The sequence below is a fragment of the Haemaphysalis longicornis genome, unplaced genomic scaffold (genome assembly GCF_048455015.1).
Source record: "Haemaphysalis longicornis isolate Haplotype H1 unplaced genomic scaffold, Haemaphysalis longicornis Haplotype H1 scaffold_4, whole genome shotgun sequence".
Classification (NCBI taxonomy): domain Eukaryota; kingdom Metazoa; phylum Arthropoda; class Arachnida; order Ixodida; family Ixodidae; genus Haemaphysalis; species Haemaphysalis longicornis.
Window position 1 is genome coordinate 150,390,344 of NW_027526361.1, and position 21,821 is coordinate 150,412,164.

The 21,821-nt window shown below is 45.8% G+C and overlaps 1 protein-coding gene across 1 annotated transcript; it reads right to left on the minus strand.

Annotated features, from left to right (window-relative positions):
• Positions 1-1,980: 1,980 nt before the first annotated feature.
• Positions 1,981-20,263, minus strand: LOC144180613 (uncharacterized). Its single transcript, XM_077708930.1, has 4 exons — positions 20,056-20,263; positions 12,187-12,252; positions 5,237-5,491; positions 1,981-2,288 (listed from the first exon to the last, which is right to left on the minus strand). Exons 1-4 carry the CDS (start codon positions 20,095-20,097, stop codon positions 2,064-2,066), a joined length of 588 nt encoding a protein of 195 aa, XP_077565056.1. The 5' UTR covers positions 20,098-20,263; the 3' UTR covers positions 1,981-2,063.
• Positions 20,264-21,821: the final 1,558 nt, after the last annotated feature.

Consider the following 21,821-nt stretch of genomic DNA (forward strand, 5'->3'; position numbering starts at 1 on the left):
GCCCGACAAGTATTTCATTAGTTTGTGGACTACCCGGGCGTAGCTGCAAGACCGATTAATTTCCAGGGTAGCACTCATGCCGATCTGGTCTGCTGCACGTGTCCTGGCAAAAGAAAGGAATGCTACCTCACGCCTGCTACTGGAATCACTTCACATACAGACGACGGAACACACGCTGAATAGGAACGCCGGAAATCTGCCGCCAATCTACGCAAGTTGCCTACGCAGTGTTGTGAAACGTACTTAAGGCGATTATTTCCCTCCAAGATTTTATTGTGACCAAAGCTTCCGTGTGGAAGTCGAAACGTTAATTTCTTTAAAACTCGAAATAACTTGTAGTCGGCGTCGTGGTCTTTCTTCAAAATGCATCCCGACCAGACGGGCTTGCGTAATACCTTTAACTTCACGATGATCTTATACGCTATCACAAAGAGACAGCGCAAACCAAGCGGTAACTACTCCAAGCTCCTTACTCGACAGCGCTGGCAATACCATTATCTCTTTTTCTCAAATAACACAGGTATCAGCAACTTAAAGGTGCGTTTCCGGGTTCTGAACGGACAACGCAAACTACACTACACCGTACAAACAGTCCTGCTGAAGTAAGGCAGTCTTCTACGCAGAATGAGCGCGCAGCATAGCCAATGACGCCTATATAAGAGTCGACCAGGGAAGCCGAGGGGGGTGTTCAGCGGTGCGTAGACGGGGCGGAGGCCAGGCGACCCGCTGAAGAGGCACGGCATACAGCACGACGACATGGATGGCAGGACGACTCGAGGACGCCAAAGAATTCGAGAAACTGGCTCTCTTTGTTTTGACCCCGACAGGCTGAAGTGACGTAATTCAGCGGCAAGCGTTTTGAACGTGCCTACATAACTTGTGGTCACTATTTCACTGCTCCGGCCAGCCAAGTGTTATCACGATTGTTGCTATGTTGCTAGCGCTGAATTCTGTTATTTTCGCCGGCTGAAAGAAGCGCCGGCTAGTGTTGTGTTCTTATTCTCGTGTCTTAGAATAAAGTTGCTCGTTTATTACTACCATGCCATGGTGTCTCCTCATCGCGCGATGTGAGGCTCGCGTACCCATTTAACGAGAAGGCTAGATCATTCAATGTGAAACAGGCTTCCTTATTTCTCACGAATCCTAGCGCATACACAAAAGTCTATAACGAAAGTTGTGCGGAAAACAGCCGATTTTACGACATGTTCGTCTCTTCGAAGAAAATCAGCAAATCGCCGTAGCATAACCTGGGTCGTTGGGCAAATTCTCTGAGGCGGTAGCAATGCCAGGGAACAACGGTTAACAAGCGGTGCCACACAGCCCACCACGAGCACATTTTTAACGGTATACCCAACAGCGCGAACAAATTGTTAGATTTATTTGCATGACACTGCTAGGGCGAACAGTGGCTCGTGAAAATGGAGAAATTGCTTTTTGCGACCCTAAGTACTGCGTAAGTAAATGAAAATGTAGCCTGGTGTGTTTTTTTGAAAACGCCCATACAAAAAACATCAAAACAGTTCCACCCAACTTGAAACCTGTGGGGAAGTGCGTAGCCGGCCAAGAGGCTTTGTGGCGTTCTCCCTTGGTAGTTTCAATATCAGCCTGGCGTTGATATATAAAAACTACTTAAGAAAGGGCACCGCAGCCCCTGAAAGGACCTATAAAGAAACACTGTATTCAGTTTTTATCCATTTGGAGTAATCCTCGCGTCAATTTATGATGTTTTGTGTATTTTATATTATTGTGTACTTATTTGCATCCGCAACGGAGCAGCTGTGTCAACTGCGCAGCGCAAAGATTACCTTAACACTTTGCGTATGAGCACCGTGTGCCTCTGTGCCGCAAAGGGATGGCCCTTAACACGAGGCCTCCAGGTTCGATCATAACCCGGGGAAGCGTGTTTTTTTTACGAAGCCTCTGTTTGGCCGGACACTCTATGACGACAAGCCGGGCCACTAAAGTGACCCGCACATAAAATCGGTAACATAATCCCCAAAAACTCCACAGGCCTGAACGCGTTCACCGCGAGCAGCCCGAGTTCGGGTGCGGCGGACGGCAATTTATTTTTTCTCTAAGCGCAAAGTACACCCAGAAGATAGGTCGTAGAACGTCACTGTCTTGTCGTCACTCAGTTCGTGTTCGAACCATAGGGTTTGCTGGGCCACAGGCACTCCTGTCTCTTTCTCAATGGTTTGCTTGATGCTTAGAATACTGTCGTCTGAAGCCGCCTCTACGGAGATCATCTTCTCCGGGTCGATGTAGATCTTGAGAGTGATGACTGTGTCCTGCGCGAAATAAACACAATTTGCATTATCCGTTCTGAGCATCATTGCAGGTACTGCACAGGTATACTAGAGGTGGAAACCGTAGTGCGATCATTATGAAATCGCGCCTAGGGGAGCGGGATATTTTGACGAAACTTGTCTTTTGCACACACCCCCGAGGCGAGCGTGGAAAGGTCTAGCACGGATCAAGAAGCAAACATTCCGTCACAGCGACCTAAGATACAATCACGAAGTCTCTACAGACGGATTGATCATGTACTTCGCGAATTTTAGTGCAGCGACCAAGTGCCCCACAATAATGTGCCAAAAAACAAACTCCAAGAAACCTAAACAACGACGCCCACGATGGAGGATCGGCGTTTGCCCAAATACAGCAGCGCTTGGCCTGCATAAATTTATCTAGACTCGCTGTTCTTTCTCGAACAATGATATCTAGAACACACTCTATGAGAGAAAAAAAGTCTCGGAAAGTGACGAACGCGTTACACTTTTCCCCATTAAACGATATACGCGGGGCGGCTTGCTAGAAAGAGAACCTGATGTTCCTCTTTGAGCTCAGTTTAAACGTAATTCTGCGCGGCCAGACGCTGCTAAAACAATCTACGATTTCTGCCGCCTAGTTTGAAGTAACATTGAAATTGGGCAGTGAGCGGAATTATGTTACTTTGTGCATGCCGCCTGTCACAACATATATTCGATTTTTTCGCGGTAGCGAGGGTAACCCGCCGAAGTTACACCTGTGTAATGCGCCATGCCGTAAGGGAGGGCTCAGGATGAAGTTTTACCCCTTGGTGAACTTTACCCTGTGTCGAAATATTGACACATCGCGTCTTCTCTTTTCGCCTCCGTCTGGAAAGCAGCTACCGAAGCGCGAATCAAACCCGCGACGTTGGGCTCAGCACCACCACAGCTTAGCCATTAAGCGACCCCGGCGGGTACGACTGCGCTTGTGCTGTCATGTGTTCTTGTCCCCGTTAATTTGCGCGCAGTGTGGTTTTCTCTTTTTTTTTTTTTAGATGAATGGTCACGAACTCGCCCAACTCTCAACCCGTTTATATTTGCAGTAGCTTTTAGAACTGAATAAAGTAACAATCTTTGCGATTATTAAAGTGTCGCTGCACCATGATTTCAACGCAAGATGCAACTTGATTGTTTCCTTTTACTGCTAAGCAGTATCTGTCTAACCCCCCCCCCCCCTCCAATGTTCCTCCCGGTAAAGTCTCTTTGCTCGGCGCCACTCTGACGTTCTTTCTCGCCACCACCGGCCCCTCTTCTTGCCGGTGTCTTTCATGTGTAAGTACCCACACATAAGCCGTTGCGGTTTATGCGCCCACGTGCTGAGTGTGTAGGGAGGAAGTGGGGAGGGAGAGGGGGGGCGTGCACGCGAAGCTATAGGTTTTATGCCCTCGCTGATAACATGCCCGTTGTGCTGGCCGGAGACTTACACAAACAGCCCAATGCGACCTGCGACCTGTATGGTGTTTTCACTGGTCGACAGGATTGTGTTGTGCGTTACACAGACAGTAAGATGGCTACGACACGGGAGGGAAACTGACAGCCCCATGTTTGTTCGTTGTAATAAAGCTCGAGTACTTCCAAGTTTAATTCAGCTAAATGGCTGGGAAGTATGCTCAATCGCAAATTAGAAACAAACGTGGTCTGTTTCGTGTCCTCCATCGACTGCGTCCAGCTTCGCAGGTCAGAGGTCATCCATCTTCGCAGAAGGGAAGGGCCATAATTTTTTCACGCTAGAAATGTTTTCAATCTTGGCTTTTTTCTTTTTTTCGGGCTGGCTACACACCATGTTGTTTTGAAGCTTGTCATTGGTACTGTGTTTGTTCACGTGGTCCATGGTAAGTCATAGAAATAACAATTACAAAAGTTTGTTACAGTCTTTTGGGATATTAAGTCGTCTGGGAATCAGTCGTGACTTCTTTTACTGTTCCGGAATGCCAAGAAGAATGTTTCTCCATGGGGCGCGTTGTTAGTATTTGCGCTTTGTTGAAGAGGAGCATGTTGTCATTTCTAAGCTGAGTGAATGATGGGCCCCGGAACGCCTTCTCGGACAGCGTAAGCGCCACACGCTTGGACAAGTAGCGCCATCCAGCGGCAGCCAGCGAACCCGTTGCGTGCGCCGGACGTTGCGTGCACTCGAAAATACTGGCGCAGCCAAAATAGCCGTTACGGAGTTTTTTGGCGAAGCAAAAGGACGCAGAGCGTCATAATATACGCTGCTATGTGCACAGCAGTGCAACTATCTGAGTATTGCATCAGGTATTGCAGCGACATGGAAACAAACTTGTTGGCGTTTGTGGTTGGCGCGTGATCTATCGCATGAACTCCCTTCTTACTGTCTTGTCTCTCTTCTTATTCTTTCAGGCTCAAACATGGCACTGAAGAAACTTCCAGGTACGTTTTACAAACCTGCGAAGCATATTGTTAAGAAATTTGTCACGCGATTTTAACCACTTCTGGTATAAGTTGCCAGGTATGGCCAGCGGTGGCGATACCTGTGTTCACTTTTTTGGTCTTTCGTACATTATTTTAGACAAGCTTTGGGTAAGAGTGGTATATTCATGTTCTCGGTGAGCTAATCTATCGATCTAGAACAAGTTGTACTTTGCCTTCAGTGTCCCTTTATGCACGCGAAGGCATACTCGGCTTGAGAATGCCCGAGGTTTTATAATGGCCGCGTTTCCCTCATTGCTCTAGGCTGCTCAACCCAGTGCACATTCTCGAAGTTATGGCGCGCCGTTTCTTTCATTGTTTTGAGCAACTTGAGACACACATTTTTTCGGCAATTTCACAGCTTGCTCTTGCAGTTTTTATTGAAGAGCTAAGGAACTTTTCTCCCGTGTCCACTTTTGCGGCGTATTAAAGATGGGTGAATGCTGCAATAATGTTCAACACAGCTTAAAATGAGAAATAAACAAGAAAAGTGTATTTACCTTCGGGTTGTCGGGGGGTATAGATCCTCCACGCAGTGCGGGGATCAGGTAAATGACGCAGCCATCCATTATTCCACACGCACCGAGGGTGCACCTGTCATCTAGAGCCTCGTCACGAAAAAATAGCTCCATCAGGTGTGCTGGTGTTCCGAGCTTCTCATGTAGTATAGGCTTTAGGTCTTCCACAGTATCACTTGGAGCTGCTTCCACTAAAGTGCATAGTCCTGAAGAAGATTTAACCGTGAAACGGACGACCTGCATAAAAAAGGCGGACAAAACACATTATCATTTATCATCTAAAAAAATCTGCAGCACTCCCCAGACCTTGTCGATTTTATCCGCCGTACAGGTTTAATTTTATAAATGCTATAAGCAAACGCAAGCAGGTAAATATAAATAAACCGGCAGATTTACCTTGATTTAAGATATATATATATATCCTTACATACTCTTAATTCTGAGTCCTCGTTTTACGTTCACTCTACGCAAAAATATGGAAGAAGTTTAGTTACAGATGGCACTCGCATTTATTATGCTGGGCAAACCGCAAGTGTTTGCACCCATAATTCCTTTGTGGCTGTATAAGGGTAGTTCGACGATAAATGGAACACTTTAAAAAAATTTTCCTGTTTATTCTGAAAATAAATAAAAAATGTTTTACCCAGCGGGAAAATGGCGGCCGATTTGGACGTACGAGACAGCGGAAGGTGACCTTCGAACGACAGCACCACCTGGGGTATGCAGAGCTAAACGTACGTTTGGGATTCACAGTAGGAAGAAGCCAAATGGTGTAGCAGACGATCAAAACATCTTTCGTCCCTTGTTTACGATTATCACAAATGCTTGCATAACAGCTGATACTAATCATAATAAAATATTCCCACGGTTCATCGTTGTCAATCAACGTTGGATTTTTTTTCTAACCCGCTTTCCTATTTTGTGATCGTCTTCTACCTCATTTGGCTATTTCCCAGACGATATACGAGTTGCGAAACCCCCCGTAGACCCCATGCATAAAAAAGTGGCCCTACGATAGGTCCGCTGCTTTGAATTTTTCCGTTCAGTAGCGCCATCTATGTGTGACAAAATAAACTTCGCAACGCGGTTTGCCCCTTGACGACCTGGGCGAAAAATGGTATTTGGCTGCTTACCTAAATTTGTTGTGCCCAATAAGCCGAAGGTGTGCAACCACGCAAGCGTTTTATATACATTGGAATTAAGAGTAGTAAAAAAATGCAACCCTGTGTTTAGCGAGATGCGTTGTCGCATACTCATTCTCTTCTGCTGCGCGTCATCTGCGGTCTTCCGGCGGCAAAAAAAGAGTTAAAATTTCGCTTCGACGGCTTTCCGCAAGCTTGAAAGGATTATTTAGAGCAGTTGATCCGCTACTGGATTAGTTTTGGCATACAGTGTGATGTAGGCTGAGCGAGAACTTGAAATTTAGTACTTCAGGTCGGACCTATGTTGTACCAGAGTGCCAGCACAAGCGCCAATAGGTCGAGTCAGTTGTGCAGACGCAGAAACTATCGCAACAAAAAACCGCGCCGAAGTAAACAACAAATAACTTCGGAAAGTAAAAAAAAATAACAAAATAATGTAGCTTTAAAATAAAGTTTACTGTTCAATTGTCAGTTGTCAATGGTCAATTGTTTGGATAATTACTGTTTCTGGATAGTGCGTGCGGTGGCCGCGGTGGCGCCACAGTACGCACGACCCTAGAGTTCCTGTATATCACGTAGGGGAGCTATATACAGGAACTCTACACGACCCAAAGCAAAGGGGGTCAGGGTTGCGGGCCCTGTGCCCTGTTTCGAGGCAGAGTTTCGCAACTGCCTACATCGAAGAGCTCTGGCTCTTTCCTACCGTGAATCCCTGTCGTGCGTTTCGCTCTGCACACCCCAGGTGGCACCGTCGTTCCAAGATCAGCTTGCGCTGGCTAGCACGTCGAAATCGGCCGCCATTTTCCACAAGGCGAAAATCGTTTTTATTTCTGTTGAGAATAAATAGATAAGTACCGTCGTTGTTTTCGGTGTCAAAAAAATAGACCACAAAAGGCGAGCTTCGTGTGAAGTTCGAGCTCGGACAGAGCGGCGGTTCGCTCATGAAACAATTTAAAGTGTTCCAATTATCATCACACCACCCTGTATAAAAGCAGAATAACTGCTGCGGAATTTATGGTGATGGCAGAATAGGCACACTCTTTATATTGAAGTAGAGACACAGCTCCCATAACCGAAAAAGTTTTGCAGCAGTGCCCAGACGTATCTCAAAACTGCACAAAGTCGGAAATACTAATACCCTTGGAAGTACCCCATCCTTAACGTTCGTGACATCCCATGTAGCCCTGACTTCGCGTTTCAACGCTTCTTCGTAAAGGCTTCTTCGTTCGGTACGCTAAGAAATTTAGCCATAAATTTGATTAGCGCCAACTTCTTTTCTATTAGGATGTCATCGATTACGCAAATTTAAATTGCCAACAGGACGCAGGCTTTCACCCTGGTGAGCAACCCCTGCCGGTAGACGTTTTGCGAAAAATCGTCAGAATGCCTCCTCTTCGCGTCTCCCTAACACGAACGACGACTACCGACAAACTGGAATTCGCTGTGTCAAAAAAATAGCCTCAAACCAAAACTTCCTTTTAAGTGCAGAGAACTTTAGGCCTTGTCGTCGTAGCTCGCTCGCTGGACCCAAGTAGAGCCGGCGTTCTGTCGTAGCCGCTGTCGTCGCGGCGTAAATCAGAGGCTTGGAAAGCAAAACGGTTGATATAGTCATAAGCGTCCGAAACTCGCAAACCGCTGGCGCTTGTCATACATCTCCCTGACGTTTAGCACTAAGAGAACTGCAGGCACACTGTAGGCAAAGTGTACGTAATTAACCGGCAGCGCCGCGTTCATTTAGTTACGAACGCTCCTTGGGTTGGTTTTTACAATGGTAAACGAAAAAAAGTGGCATTTCAACGTCGGCACGTGCGGGAGGAAAAGCAAGCACAAAAAGAACAGAGCTCCCGCTGGCGCAGTTACAGGCAGGGGGCGCGCGAGCACTGCGAAGGCGGGAAATTTGATTTGCATTGGGTGGTAGCAGTGAGCGAATAACGGCGCTACAGCCCCATTATGGCGAATCACTGCTCTACACGTCCGACAGCTCTCACATTGAGTGGAACGGCCATAACTGTTTTTAAGAATATAAAGTTCCAGCTAAGGCTGAGGGTATAAAGTGTCAAGAGTCCATCTTGACGCAAATTAGGAAGCACAAGTGAAGACGAATTTCAAAATTCAAAAACTGGCTCAGACGACTTGTTCTGAATGGATGTGCGTTGTAGTTCTGCTGCTTAAATTCATCAGTTTTGATTAGTAAATGAGGGGCCATATTAACATCTATTTTTATTTGTGTTTAAGTGCTTCAAATGTAATACCTCGGTATTAGCAAAAGAAAGCCCCGTATTGGTGTGAATGCACCTTCACCAGCCTTGTTTTAGTGCTTTTCCAACAGCACGCAAGTAGCTTTTGCTGGCATTCACTGTTCGTTTGACGCCAACTAAACATTTAACTGCTAATACGGTATAAAAGTGGTCGCTCCATCCTGTTCGGGCTCAATGAATACCTTGGCATTTAAATACAATGTATTCATCAGTGTGCGCGTCTTTTGGGCATGAGGGTAAAATTGTAAGCCCTTTATTATGTCGGTATTCATTTGAAGACCGCTACCTCAGGCGTCATGATTAGCAGTGCTCAGTTCTATAACATTCTGCCGTTTTAGTTATATTAAAAAAATAATAATAAACATGAGAAGGAGAATAAACATGATGCGTCTACCCGATCCAGGTGGGTGCAAACCTGTTCTGGCAGCGATCGTACTTTCATTATTGGCGCTGACAACCCCACAAGATCGTCAGCTGCAAACGCTTACAGCATCGCTCCAATCCGCGGTATGTAAGAGATGGTAGGAGGCTCAAGATAGAAACTGAAAATACACACATGAATGACCAATAGAAAGGAGAGGTTAGAAATAGGCGCCATCTTCTGAATGCTAGACTTCTTAATCGCACCCCCTTTTAACTAACAACGTTCGGTTCAAATTATCCCTGCAGTGCAATGAGTGGAGAAAAAGAAAAAGGACCAACAAATTTAGTTAAAATCCTCTCTGCGTATTTCGTTGAAACCAGATCAGGCCTATACGCTGAACCACGAACCCCGAACGAGAACTATTAAATACCTAAATCTCGACGTTTCTCCGTCGATAAGTAGGGAGGACACTATATGAGCTGAAAAAAGGTGATGGCGGAATCCGGTTATTCGCGTAGAGGATTTCGTTGTGTGGCTGCCTGCACAACCAGGAAAGCGTTTCCCTCCCTCTCATCTCTTCACTGGAATCGCTGTGCCTTGCGCCTGATGGTTTCTTTGGTGGTCACGTGTGCTGCTTAGGTGCTTCACCAACAAAACACCATCACTACTGTGTTCGAGGTGGGAGCCCACAAGCGTTTAGCGACTTCCGTCTGCGTTGAGATACGTGAATGTTTTAAATTCTCATGTCTTGATACCTACCAACTGGCGCAACACCAAGCCTTACTGAAGTTTAAATGCTGGCCTGTCCGTCTGTCTGTTCCTGCAGAGGAATTCCTCACAAACAACTTTCAGCTGACCCTCATGGATGACTGGCGCGCCCTGTCAGTGCTGGGCCACTAGCTCGAGACAACTGGTGCGTCTCTGGTTACGTCCAGTAGTGGCCAACCGGCGTCCTATAGTGAACCACATATTGTTAATCAGTGTTGATCCGCAGTGACCAACAGAGGACCCACAGGGGGATAGTAACTCATTCTCGATAAATCATTAGTAGCCCCTCTTACCCACCCGGGCGTCGCCACTTGTCACTGGGTTTATACGGTCACTTTTCAATTTAGTCGCATAGAGATAGTCAGCTGACTCCTCAGCTAGTGGTCAACTAGGCTGGTCATTTATAGGTCACCGCTCATGATTTACCAGTGATAACAACGCAGTTACCTGCTTCAGACCCAAGGGTTCGACATGCACAAGTGAGTCTTAAACACGGAGCATGAATATAGGGGAAGGAAACAGCCCATTGCGGCAAGCGTGGGCGAGAGACCAGATAATGTCACTATAAAAACTGCGAATATTCGTAGGCGTACTGCGAAGATTCGTAGCTGCGGCTTCGAAGGAGAGGTAGCTGATGGAACAAATGATAACGGCCGCGATTCATTCCGTGGCGGCAGTCTTTCTTCTTTTGAGGTTTTGAGGGGGGGGGCGCAGAGAGGGAGGAGAAAAAAGCCCGAAACTGTCTGACGAAGCTTGTCGACACCTCATCAGGCCCAAGGGGGATGGGGAAGGGGATTCAAAGGTTGGAAAGAAGTGGAGGGAGAGAAGTGTTTGATTTAGTATTTAATTAGAGTGCGAGTGGCCGAATTGAGGGGCGGCAACCGCTATGGGTGTGCTCGCGGAAGGAAAGCGCCGTGTAAAAGAGGTGCCTTTGAAAAGCCGATTGCGCCGGCCGAGCCGTTTCTTCACCCGCGGCAGATGCCGCTAGCTTAACCTATGACGAGCGCCCGTGGCAGTATCTGGCCGTGCGAGAAACCATCGTTTCCTCTTCTGTCTTGTTCTTTCTGCGTTTTCGTAACCCACCAAATGTTGTGCTGCACCTTGGAAGCCCAGCGAGGCGACTGTAATACCAATACAAATTATGGTCAGGGAGTGCATCATTTACTGCTTCAAAGTAATGGTTGTAACAATCGTATTTGTCGTGAATGAAAAACCACACACGATCAACATCTCCTGTTTGAATCACCGTGATATTTCTAGCATTCCAGTAAGAATTCAGCGACTGAAGTCAGGATCCACCCCTTCTTGTCGTGGACCGCAATGTCAACAATAAATGTAACGATAAGTATTGGAGCGCCTCATGCATGTCTTCCCAACAGAAACTGCGTATACATGAAGGTGCCGACGTGTGATTTTGAGTTTCTGCGGGTGATGTGCATTTTGAAGATTAGCATTCCGTCACAGAAGTTTTCAGCACACACGTCCGCAAAATCGCTGGCACTGGTAGCTGGTTGAAGCATCAGCGAGTATATGCATTTAGTGCAACGAGGTAGGCGTTTAGTGGTATTTTTGTATGCATGCGTTTAGTGGTAAGTTTTTTCACATGGTGTCAATGTTAAGACCCGCACTAAAGTGGAATCCCAGAAAGAGCAATGGGCAGAGAACCTCGGCGGGTTTGCGCTGCTTTGTGGTAGAGACCAGATGAAACGTTATTTGAAGCGACCCATGCCTGGACTGCCTAAATTAGGGTTTGGTCTGGGCGGGAATACACTTGAGGCGGTACTATGCAGGAGTCTATAGGTTCCACTGTGTGAGTTGTTGCCCCTGCCTAGAAGGAAAGATCCCCAGGGGAGCAGTGGCCACACCTGTGCATTTATGCAGTATAGCTCTTGAATGGTTTACATGCAGGTAGCCCTAAAACTGTGCCTAAAAATGGTATAAGCAATTTCATTGTCATTTTGCAATAACGTGTGGCTACCTGTGTAATGGGACCTGAAAGTGCACGTTAGGCCTAACGGCAAGAAAAAAGCAAACACTGCGGATAAAAATATGGCAGCCCTTGCCCATCGGGCTACGTCAACGAATGAAGATGCGCAAGGAAAGGTCGCTGAAATAGAGTTGGAGTGCCCGCTGGTGAGCCCCCGCTGTGTTGGACATTGCTTTTGCTCTCAGTTTTTGTTGCCTTGCGCGCACGATCGTTTCATCTGGGCTAAGCAAAAGTAGCTCGGTACAAGCCCGTAGGTTTGCCTGCAAATATCGCTGGTGGTTCTCGTCAAACACCAATACAAAAATGTTAGCCATGTTTAAAATACGCCAATAAAAACACATTAACCCTTCCGTCACTTTCCCAACGTCGCCCACAACCTAGGTGTACGTGACGCCCCATTGAAATTGACTTACTTCCCTACCGCCTGCAGCAGGCCCTTGTTCGCTGTGGACATCCTGGCCACCAGATCGTTCTCCCACCTGCAAAAACAACGTGTGAAGTGCCAAATGTACGGCACGTGCTGATAGATTAGCAATGCACATTCATTCCCATTGCCCTAGCTCACATCTAGAGGGCATTTGTTGTAAGGGAAAACCAATTAAAAATTGGCCGCGTATCTACTCACTTAGGTGCAAATGCCGCCGAAAGGCGGTAATCTTCTGCCGCCCTAGCCACACAAATGCCTCTTTTCTTTTCGGTCTTTTTCTGTTTAACTCTTCCCACGATAAGCTTAAGTCAATTACATTTTGCTGCGCTCCACTGCTCGCGCCATCTACTGGAACCTGTTGTTACTATTGAACTTGGATGACTCCCACAAAGGGGCGCCGCGAGCGCTTTTTTGTGCTTTGAGGTCAAAACACGTTTTTCAAGACGTATTTTTTTCCCTATATCAAAAATTAAGCAACCATGTATTTCTAAAAAAGAAAGAGTGCAAATTTTCCTTATGTATTGATGTCTCCCTCAAATATACCTAGTGTTTCCTTGTTCCTCAACAATGTTGACAAGTGCGAACATGGCCCCCAGATTAGTAGTCTCGAAATGTTGTGCATGTATAAACGCCTCGTTCAATAATTCCATTCCCTTTTAGCCGTGACGCTGAATGGAGGGACAGACAGAAAGACGTACAGAAAGACAGGCATACAGACAGACCAAAATTTACGGGTTTAAGTATGTCAATACAGACTATCGTCTTTAAAAACTGGGTAGGGAATATTCGCCGCTCCCTACTCCTGATGTCACAATATTGCGGCTTCAATAAATGCTCCTCTGGGGTTAAGGCGTTGCGCTGCTGATCACGAGGTCGCGGGTTCGATTCCCGGCCGCGGCGGCCACTTTTTTGATGCAGGCGAAAAGCAAAAACGCCCGTGTGTGCGAGATTTCGGCCCACGTTAAAGATCCCCACATGGGCGAAATTAATTCGGAGCACTCCACTACAGCGCGCCTCATCGCCTTCGTTGCGTCGGCGCGTTGAACCCTACAATCAATCAATCAATCAATCAATGCTCCATGCAAGTAGCTTGCCTCATAATTATATAGCTACAGTATAGTGTTTAGCGTATAAAAAGTCTTGTTACCTCCATCTACAAGGGACATTTCATTCACTTGAAGGGGATATTTCTCCGCTCTTTGGCGAACAACTGCCGAAAGCACAAAGTAACTTCGTAGACAGATACAAAATTGCAGAAACATAAAATAACGACGAACGCTCGTTAAAAATGTATTGGCCTTTCGTAGGCTAAATTGCGACTCTTGTTTTGTTGATTATTGCGCAGTTGTGCAACTAAATCTACCACAGTGCAAGGTAGGCAAATTCTTGCTTCATTTTTTTTAGAATCTTAAAAGCCGGCTCCAGAAGAAACGGCAGATATCACCCCGCGTAGGCTTTGCTGTGGAAAACACCAAAATCTACGCAACTATGAGGCTCTCTTTACAGCAACTATCCTTCCTGTTAAAGAGAGGATAATCTTTTTTGCGAGATACTTTTTAAGGTGATGCGGCGAAAAAGCTGGCTTGTTTTAAGGACTAAGAGGGCGCGCGATCTAATGGCGTACTTTGTCTAAAAGCACTTGACACTTCTTCAAAATGGCAGGAAATTGAGTTAACTTCTGCTGAGTTATATATCTGGCTCATGCGTCACTGTGGAGCACGTTTTAAAGCTGTCTGTACACGGCCTCTACTGGTCTTAAATCACGCGGAAGTAAACACTTGGCTTATCTTTTATTGAACTGTGACCAGTTTTTAAAAAGAGGTCTGTCAACCTAAATGGCACAAAAGGGGTATTTTTAGTTTAGCATGCATTCACCTCTATTGAGCTAAGTTTATTTGTTTTCATGACAGAGATGAGGAGAGGCTAAGGAAAAAAGTGGCGATGTCAATTGAGAGGACTCAAACACGCCTGCCATTTGGCAGACTACAAAACCACAACTGCAACCTTTAATACTTCGCCTTCTGAGTTGACATAAACGCCAAAACAAACAGAAGTTTTAGAGAAGAAACGCGCTGGAAATGTGGATATACTTTAAATGTGTTTGTAGCAACTCATAAATATTTGAGTGCTGATTACGCGAGAACGAGGCAATCGACACATCAAGCATACAAGTTATAAATATACGAAAAAACGACATTCATCACCAGAAGCATGGTGAGAGCACTGATTATGTTTACACACTGTTAGAACAACCGCTTTGAAGAAGTTGAGGCGCCAAGGTAAACGTTCACAATATTTGACAGGACAAACGCTAATTTTGTTGTGTTTCTTCTTTTGAACGTTAGTTTATTTTTTACTTATTTAGACAATACTGCGGGCCACGAATCAGCCTAAGCAGGAGTGGTGGTGTAACAATCTGTTAAGACATGTTACATAATTTCTAGCGGGTAAAAATCGTCTGACCAAGGCAGTACAAATTAGGAACACCTGTGAGAATTTCTTTTTAGAAATCAAACATTTCATCAATACATTTCAACTTACCACTGGAATAAAGACTTTCAGGGGGAGATTAATCCAGTCGGTTATAGTACGGGGAAACAACGAATACTTAAATCTGTTAGTGCGCACTGGGATAGGCGTGAACTTAGCGGAATCATAGTGCTCGTGAGACCCGATGATAACGCAGTGAGTAAGGTCGATGCGTTAAGTCGTAAACCTCCTTGCGCAAAATAAAAAGAAATTTCAGCCTGGCTATTTGTCTTCGAGATTACAGTGCTGGGATTTCGTTCATTTTCCTTAGATTGGTGGGGGAGTAAAGAAGGTGATATCGATTGTATATAAAACGCACAGCTTATGTTTCATTTTTTTTTCAATATTATCAATGTCTTTTTGTATGCGGAACCCAAACTACGCATGCGTATTATAAACTTGGTCGTGTTATCAGGTATTATTCTGTTATAGGTAAGAAGCGTTATGTTGGAAGGTGAGCGTTTCCGTTTATGTTTCAGCAAGCAAAGTTTTCGCCGAGCTGACGTGCATATTTTAAGGATGTGTGTCATCATCATTATCATCATCACCATCACCAGCCTACATACGCCCACTGCAGGGCAAAGGCCTCTCCCATTATTCTCTAATTACCCCGGTCCTTTGCCAACTGCGACGAATTTATCCCCGAAAACTTCTTGAACTCATCTGCCCGTCTGTCATCTGCCGCTCCCTGCAACGCTTGCCTTCTCTAGGGGTCCACTCTGCTACCCTTATTGACCAATGGTTATCTTGCCTTCGCATTACATGGCCTGCTCACGTCCATTTCTTTTTCTTAATCTCTGCTACATGTCCTTAACACGTGTTTGTTCCTTGACCCACTCCGCTCTCTTCTTGTCCCTTAATGTTACACCTATCATTTTTCGCTCCATTGTCGCCTGAGTAGTTCTCAATTTAGGTTGAACCCTCTTAGTGAGCCTCCAAGTTTCTGCCCCGTAGGTGAGTACCGGTAAGATGCAACTGTCATGCACTTTCTTCTTCAGCGGCAATGGTAGGCTACTATTCATTATATGAGAATGTCTGCCATATGCACTCCACCCCATTCTGATCCTTCTAATTATCTCTGCCTCATGGTTCGGATCCGGAGTCACAACTTGGCCTAAGTAGACATATTCGATTACCACTTCCACTACCTCGCCCCCCATCCCAAACTGCTGGGCTGTCCCGAGGTTATTGATCATTACTTTGGTTTTCTGCATATTGATTTTCAGGCCAACGGCTCTACTCTGTTCGTCCAGTGAGGAAAGCATGCTTTGCAATTCGTCCCCCGAGTTACTTAGCAAAGCAACGTCATCAGCAAATCTGAGGTTACCGAGGTATGCTTCATTAACCCTTGCTCCCACATGTTCCCAATCCAACGTTCTGAATACTTCTTGTAAACATGCTGTGAATAACATTGGAGAGATTGTGTCTCCTTCTCCGATGCCCTTCCTTATAGGTATTTTACTCCATTCCTTATGGAGGATGATGGTAGCTGTGGACCCATTGTAGATATCCTCCAGTATCCTTACATAATGCTCATCTACCTCCTGGTTCCGTAATGGCTGAACGACTGCTAGGGTTTCGACCGAGTCAAATGCTTTCTCATAATCTATGAACGCTATATATAGGGGTTCAGTATACTAAGCGCACTTCTGTATCACCTGATTGATCGTGTGAATATGGTCCATTGTAGAATAACCTTTACAGAACCCTGCTTCTTCTTTAGGTTGACTGAAATCTAAGGTTGCAGAAATTTTGTTGGCGATTACCTTGGTAAGTACCTTGCAGACTACTGACAGTAAGCTGATCGGCCTATATTAGTTAAAGTACTATTTTTTTGTAACTCGAAGGTATTTGAAACTGTCGGTTTGATCGATAGGAAGGCCAATAATTGTGTACTGATATTTATATGGTTACTTTTTGTTAGCAATACCAGCGTCCTTCAATGCTTGTGAAGGACTCTGGTAATACGCGCAAATACGGTTTTGTCAGCGTTTAGTTTCCTGTCCCAACAGTCGCACCATTTATTTATTGTTACAAGACTGTCATTTGTAACTTGCTGATCTTTAACGGAATTAATAGTGCTGGACAATAAGCAGTCGTCCGCGAATAGTCTAATTGTAACGCCCACTTTAACACATTTTGTCAATTATATACTATAAATCAAGAAAAGGAGAGGTCCGAGGACACTACCTTGCGGTACCCCGGATTTTACAGGAAGCCATTGTGCCTGAGAACCGTTGATATCGACAAATTTCATGCGGGAGTATAAATAAAATTTCAACCAGTTTGCAATGGTGGACGGAAAGAACCAGTAAATAAGATTAATAATGAACTTTCAGTGAGAAATTATATCTATATATTTATAAAGATCTATGAAGAGTATTCCTCCATTTGGCCTGATTTGTCAAGAACGGCAGATAATGAATGGACGGAAGCAATTAGCTGTGTAGTGGTAGAAAATCCGTTGCGGAAAACGTGCTGGAATGGCGACAAGATGTTTCCCGCTTCTAAAAGGTTTATTATGTCGTCAGATATGATGTGTTTCATGAGTTTACAACATGATATACAGTGATATTGACCTATAATTTGTTATAATGGCATTATCTCCTTTCTTAAACACTGGTATCACTCGGGCGATGCGCCATTCCTTCGGGACAATGCCTTGGGAAAGGGATGAACAAAAAATTTAATCTAGGAAACCTGCGAGAGACTCGGCATACCGAAGTAGAAAAGCGTTCGGAATGTTGCCTGGACCACATGATGATTTTGTTTTGATGTTAAGAATCATGGAAAACACGCCTTCAAAAGTTATGAAATCTGGATTAACCACTACAGAGTTCTCGTTTGAGTTGTCGCACTGGGTCGGATGAGAAAACACTGAATGAAAATAACGATTAAGTTCCGTCGGGATTTGCTTCGAATCTCGGATAACGTTATCTCCAAGTATGACACAGTCGACTGCTTTCTGTTTGTTAGGCTGAAGCTTACGCCAGAATTTTCCTGTATCGCTTTTAAGGAACTGTGGCAAGGACATCGAGAAATAGTGGTGTTTGGCGGGACGTATTTTGTTTATAAGTACATCTTTAAAGTTGTGAAGCAGCAGCCCTTTGTGATGTCGCCTGTTCATCCGCTTAACTTTCCGCGTTAAATGAGTGATTTCTCTGCATAACCAAAGGTTTTTACGGTTAGATGTGGTTTTGTTCGAAGTTTTCTAGGAAAAAGTCGCAAAGTGACTGGACCTTTTACCACACATAATTAACATCATTGCTAGAAAACTCGTCAAAAGCCCCATCAAGATAGCCCAGGACCGATGCATCATCAGCCCTAATACCGTCTTTAACCACTTTGCGCTGTAATAGCACCTGCTCAGATATATCTACCACAGAACATGTGAAAAGGATAAGCTTATGATCAGGCAGCCCATCTTCTATGGATGCATGAATATTCGAGAAACTTTTGCTAAAAAAAACTAAACCTAGAATAGATGCACTATGCTCCTCAACGCGTGTTGAAACGACTACTGCTTGGTCAAAATCGCACACCAACACAGTGTCAAAAATGATCTGATCGTCGGAACATGGAGAGCATAATTTATCCCAGATGATATGCGGGAGGTTAAAGTTACCGGCAATTATAAGGTAGCCTTTGGAATGTTTCGAATGGAATGGAATGAAGGTAGCCTTTGGAATGGTAGCCGCTGGAAGTAAATAATCATAAGGTTTATTTAAAAATTCTACTTCCGAAGAGGGGGAACGATAAAGGGTAATTCAGTAATTATATTTCCAGAGATATTTAGCTGCAGGCATAAGCTTTGGTGATCTTCTATTTGGGTGAAAAGAGTAGCGGATGTGTGGTTACTTAAGACAACAGCGACACCGCCACCACGAGACGGCCTTTATCTTCTAAAAATTTGTAATTTTCTGGTACTATGTCTTCATCGGAATTAATGTCGCTTAATCATGTTTCCGTCAGGACGGTGATGTGGGGTTCATAGGTTAGTAATATCCTTTCGAGATCTACAGTTTTGATGACAATGCTAGGAACATTGACATTAAGCAGGCGCTAATTTTGATCAAATCGGCGAGAGACATGTCATGGACTGGTTGATTGGGAAGTGTTTGAAATTTGCGCCGGCACTAGCGTTGTTCGAACTTTTACGGGGGTGTTCGTGCTATCGTCCCATATACAAGTGCCGTCATCAATCCTCAACTTGCTCGCCGCGGTGGCTCAGTGGCTGAGGCGTTGCGCTGCTGAGCACGAGGTCGCGGGTTCGATTCCCGGCCGCGGCGGCCGCTTTTGTGGTGGAGGCGAAAAGCAAAAACTCCCGTGTGTGCGAGATTTCGGCGCACGTTAAAGATCCCCACGCGGTCAAAATTATTCCGGAGCCCTCCACAACGGCGCGCCTCATCGCCGGCGTTGCGTCGGCGCGTTAAACCCTACGATCAATCAATCTTCAACTTACCATGTACTACAAGATAGGGGTTTTTTTGTCGTTCACTTTTTCAATTTTTCACTAACCCACAGTAATTTAGGACTGAGCAGTGTGCACCGAGAGTAATCGTTTTGAATGAATGTCAATCGTTTGAGTTTTTTAGCATTTTTTACCTCTGCACCTCACCTTTTCCAAAATGCATTCAAACCAACTTTCCCAGCAACGCATCCTATGTAATTGATATAACAGAGCCGGTAAAATTTCATGTGTACTACAGCGTCTTACGCTGATTTTGTAACGCAATTTAGACAGTTGAGCCAAGAATTTGCGTGCCAATATTTTTTTAACGGAAAGGGTAGACCATTAGGAGACAAAAAGAAGGAATTTGTTCCAGATGAAATACACTAAAAACTGACGTTACTACGGTAGACTGATTTTTCCTAACGAAAGGCCGAGTAACAGTAAGAAAGGCATACATTGAAACTATGTTAAAACTTGCGAACCGTTTGCCGCAACAGTCTCCAGCCAGGGTCAGAAGATGGCCGCAACAGATTGCCGCAACAGTCTCCAGCCAGGGTCAGAAGATGGGGCCATACAGCGGTAAAATCGTGAAACATACTGGCGATGGAAGAGCACGGAACTGTGAGCTAGGCTAAAGGCATCGAGGGAGGCAACGCTCCAGCGAGGACATCATCGTACAAACAAACATATCCTACTAGCCCAGTTCGGTCGGATTAACAACCTCCTAAAGATCGAAGGAGAGAAATAACATTAGGAAAGCGTACTACACACCATCAACCGCGGGTAACGCTACCGCACGCACACGCGAAGAGATGGCGCCCTTCGTTTACAAGCCGCGCACAAAAAAGGTGAATAAGAGTGGAAACTACGCACCGTGGTCCTGCCAGTGCGAAACGGTATCGCACGTCTACGCATGGCTCAACCCACCAGATATGACACACCCGCTTCGTGAGCGACCGATAACTTTCACTCCCTTGCAGAGATGCGAGCTTAGCACGATCAGGGCGTAGCGATAGGCCAAGAAATGAGCCCGGACGCCCGGACTGCGTTGCCTCAGCCGAAGTCAATTTCTTCTTGGTAGGTGCACTAAACAGGCGAGAGAAAAAGCGGCGCATCCGGCGACAACCAATTCCCTGCGGCGAAGGCGTTCCTTGCTACGGCGGGTCGCGCGCAAGATAAAAATAAAACAACCGGAGCCGGCTTCCGAGTTGACTCTCTGGGTCAAACTTAGCACCTTCACTCTGCGAAATGACCTTGTGCGTGTTTGAGGAACATAAAGTGGCGAATATCCTGTGTATACGCCGTTCGCATGTAGTTTCCGCTGTGCAGAAGGAACCAAGGTAAACAATTTGTACGGATGCTCGGATAGGCGGATGAAATTACGTGATTTAAATGGAATGTGGTGGGACTAATAAAGATCGTGGCGAAGCACGTCATGTGACAGCCATTCCGGTTCTGCGAGGCTTTGCAGGTCCTGACGAACACCAACATCTTCTGGACTTTAAAGCGGGAGGGCTCTTTGCAGTCCGGGTGCTGACGTGAGTAATTGGCGGCGGGCGAAGGCGGCGGCAAGCGCGGATCGAGGGACACGCAGAAACATTTTTTTCCCTATGTGTTTTTATTGCGTTGAACTAGATGGAGCCACAATAATACAAAAAAAAAGTGCGGCAGTTATGATATTGAATCAAAACCGGACTCGATTCCCCTCCCACGCTCTCTTTACAGCCTTCGCACTCGGGCGTCTTGCTGCCTGACGCCGCAAGTTCGGGGAGGCAGTGCTAGGTCACCGTTGAGTCACATCGTTGCGGCCGCAGCCGTCACGCGTAGCGAGATTCCCGCGTCCGCCGGCGGCGCTGGCATACGACCTGCCCTTCAGGGGAGCAATTAACCCACCGTTTCGGCGGGTGAGGAGCAGCGGTAGGCGGATGTGACGTCACGTTTGCTCCCAGCGTTTCCGCGCGGTATGTTTACATTTTTCCGAGTGCTGCGTGCGCGCCGTAGCGATTCGAGTAGTCACGTTAGTCTTTTGCGGTCGACGCAAGAATTCGTAAAGTGTTCATGGTTGTCGCCCTGTCAACCGTCGTTCAACATCACTGTTCAACATCTCCTGAATCTCCAGCGTCTTCTGGCACAACAGCTTTGCAGTTAGCTGTGGGCGTTCAACCATTGGCCGACCAGGTGAGCACTCATTTTTGGCGGGTTTGCAGTCAGTTTGCATATCTCGTACTCAAAAGCTTGCTGTCTTGTCGCGGCAGTTATATTAGCGACGTTTACGAAATTTTGAACGGCGTGTTCTCACCGTCTTGCGTTATTGTCACTGTTTACGCTGCTCTGCGCGCGTCTGTCGGCGATCGCGAGCTGTTGACGGTTTGTTGCACGGTGCGGAGACTCGTTCGCACGCAAACCCGTCTCGGCCATGGAGCTTCTTTGTCTCGTCTTTAATGTGGCGTCATTGCCATCACTTGTTATCCTCGACGCTTTTTCTAGAGAACGGGCCTTGTGCTAACCGATCTTAATATTGTAACGAAAATGAACTTGCAGTACGATCTATTGGTGAAGTTAGGAGCGTGACAGGACGCTGTTGGGAAGGTTTTCGTGTGTGCGTGGGGTTCGTGAGTGCGTCGTAAAACACTGCTTTA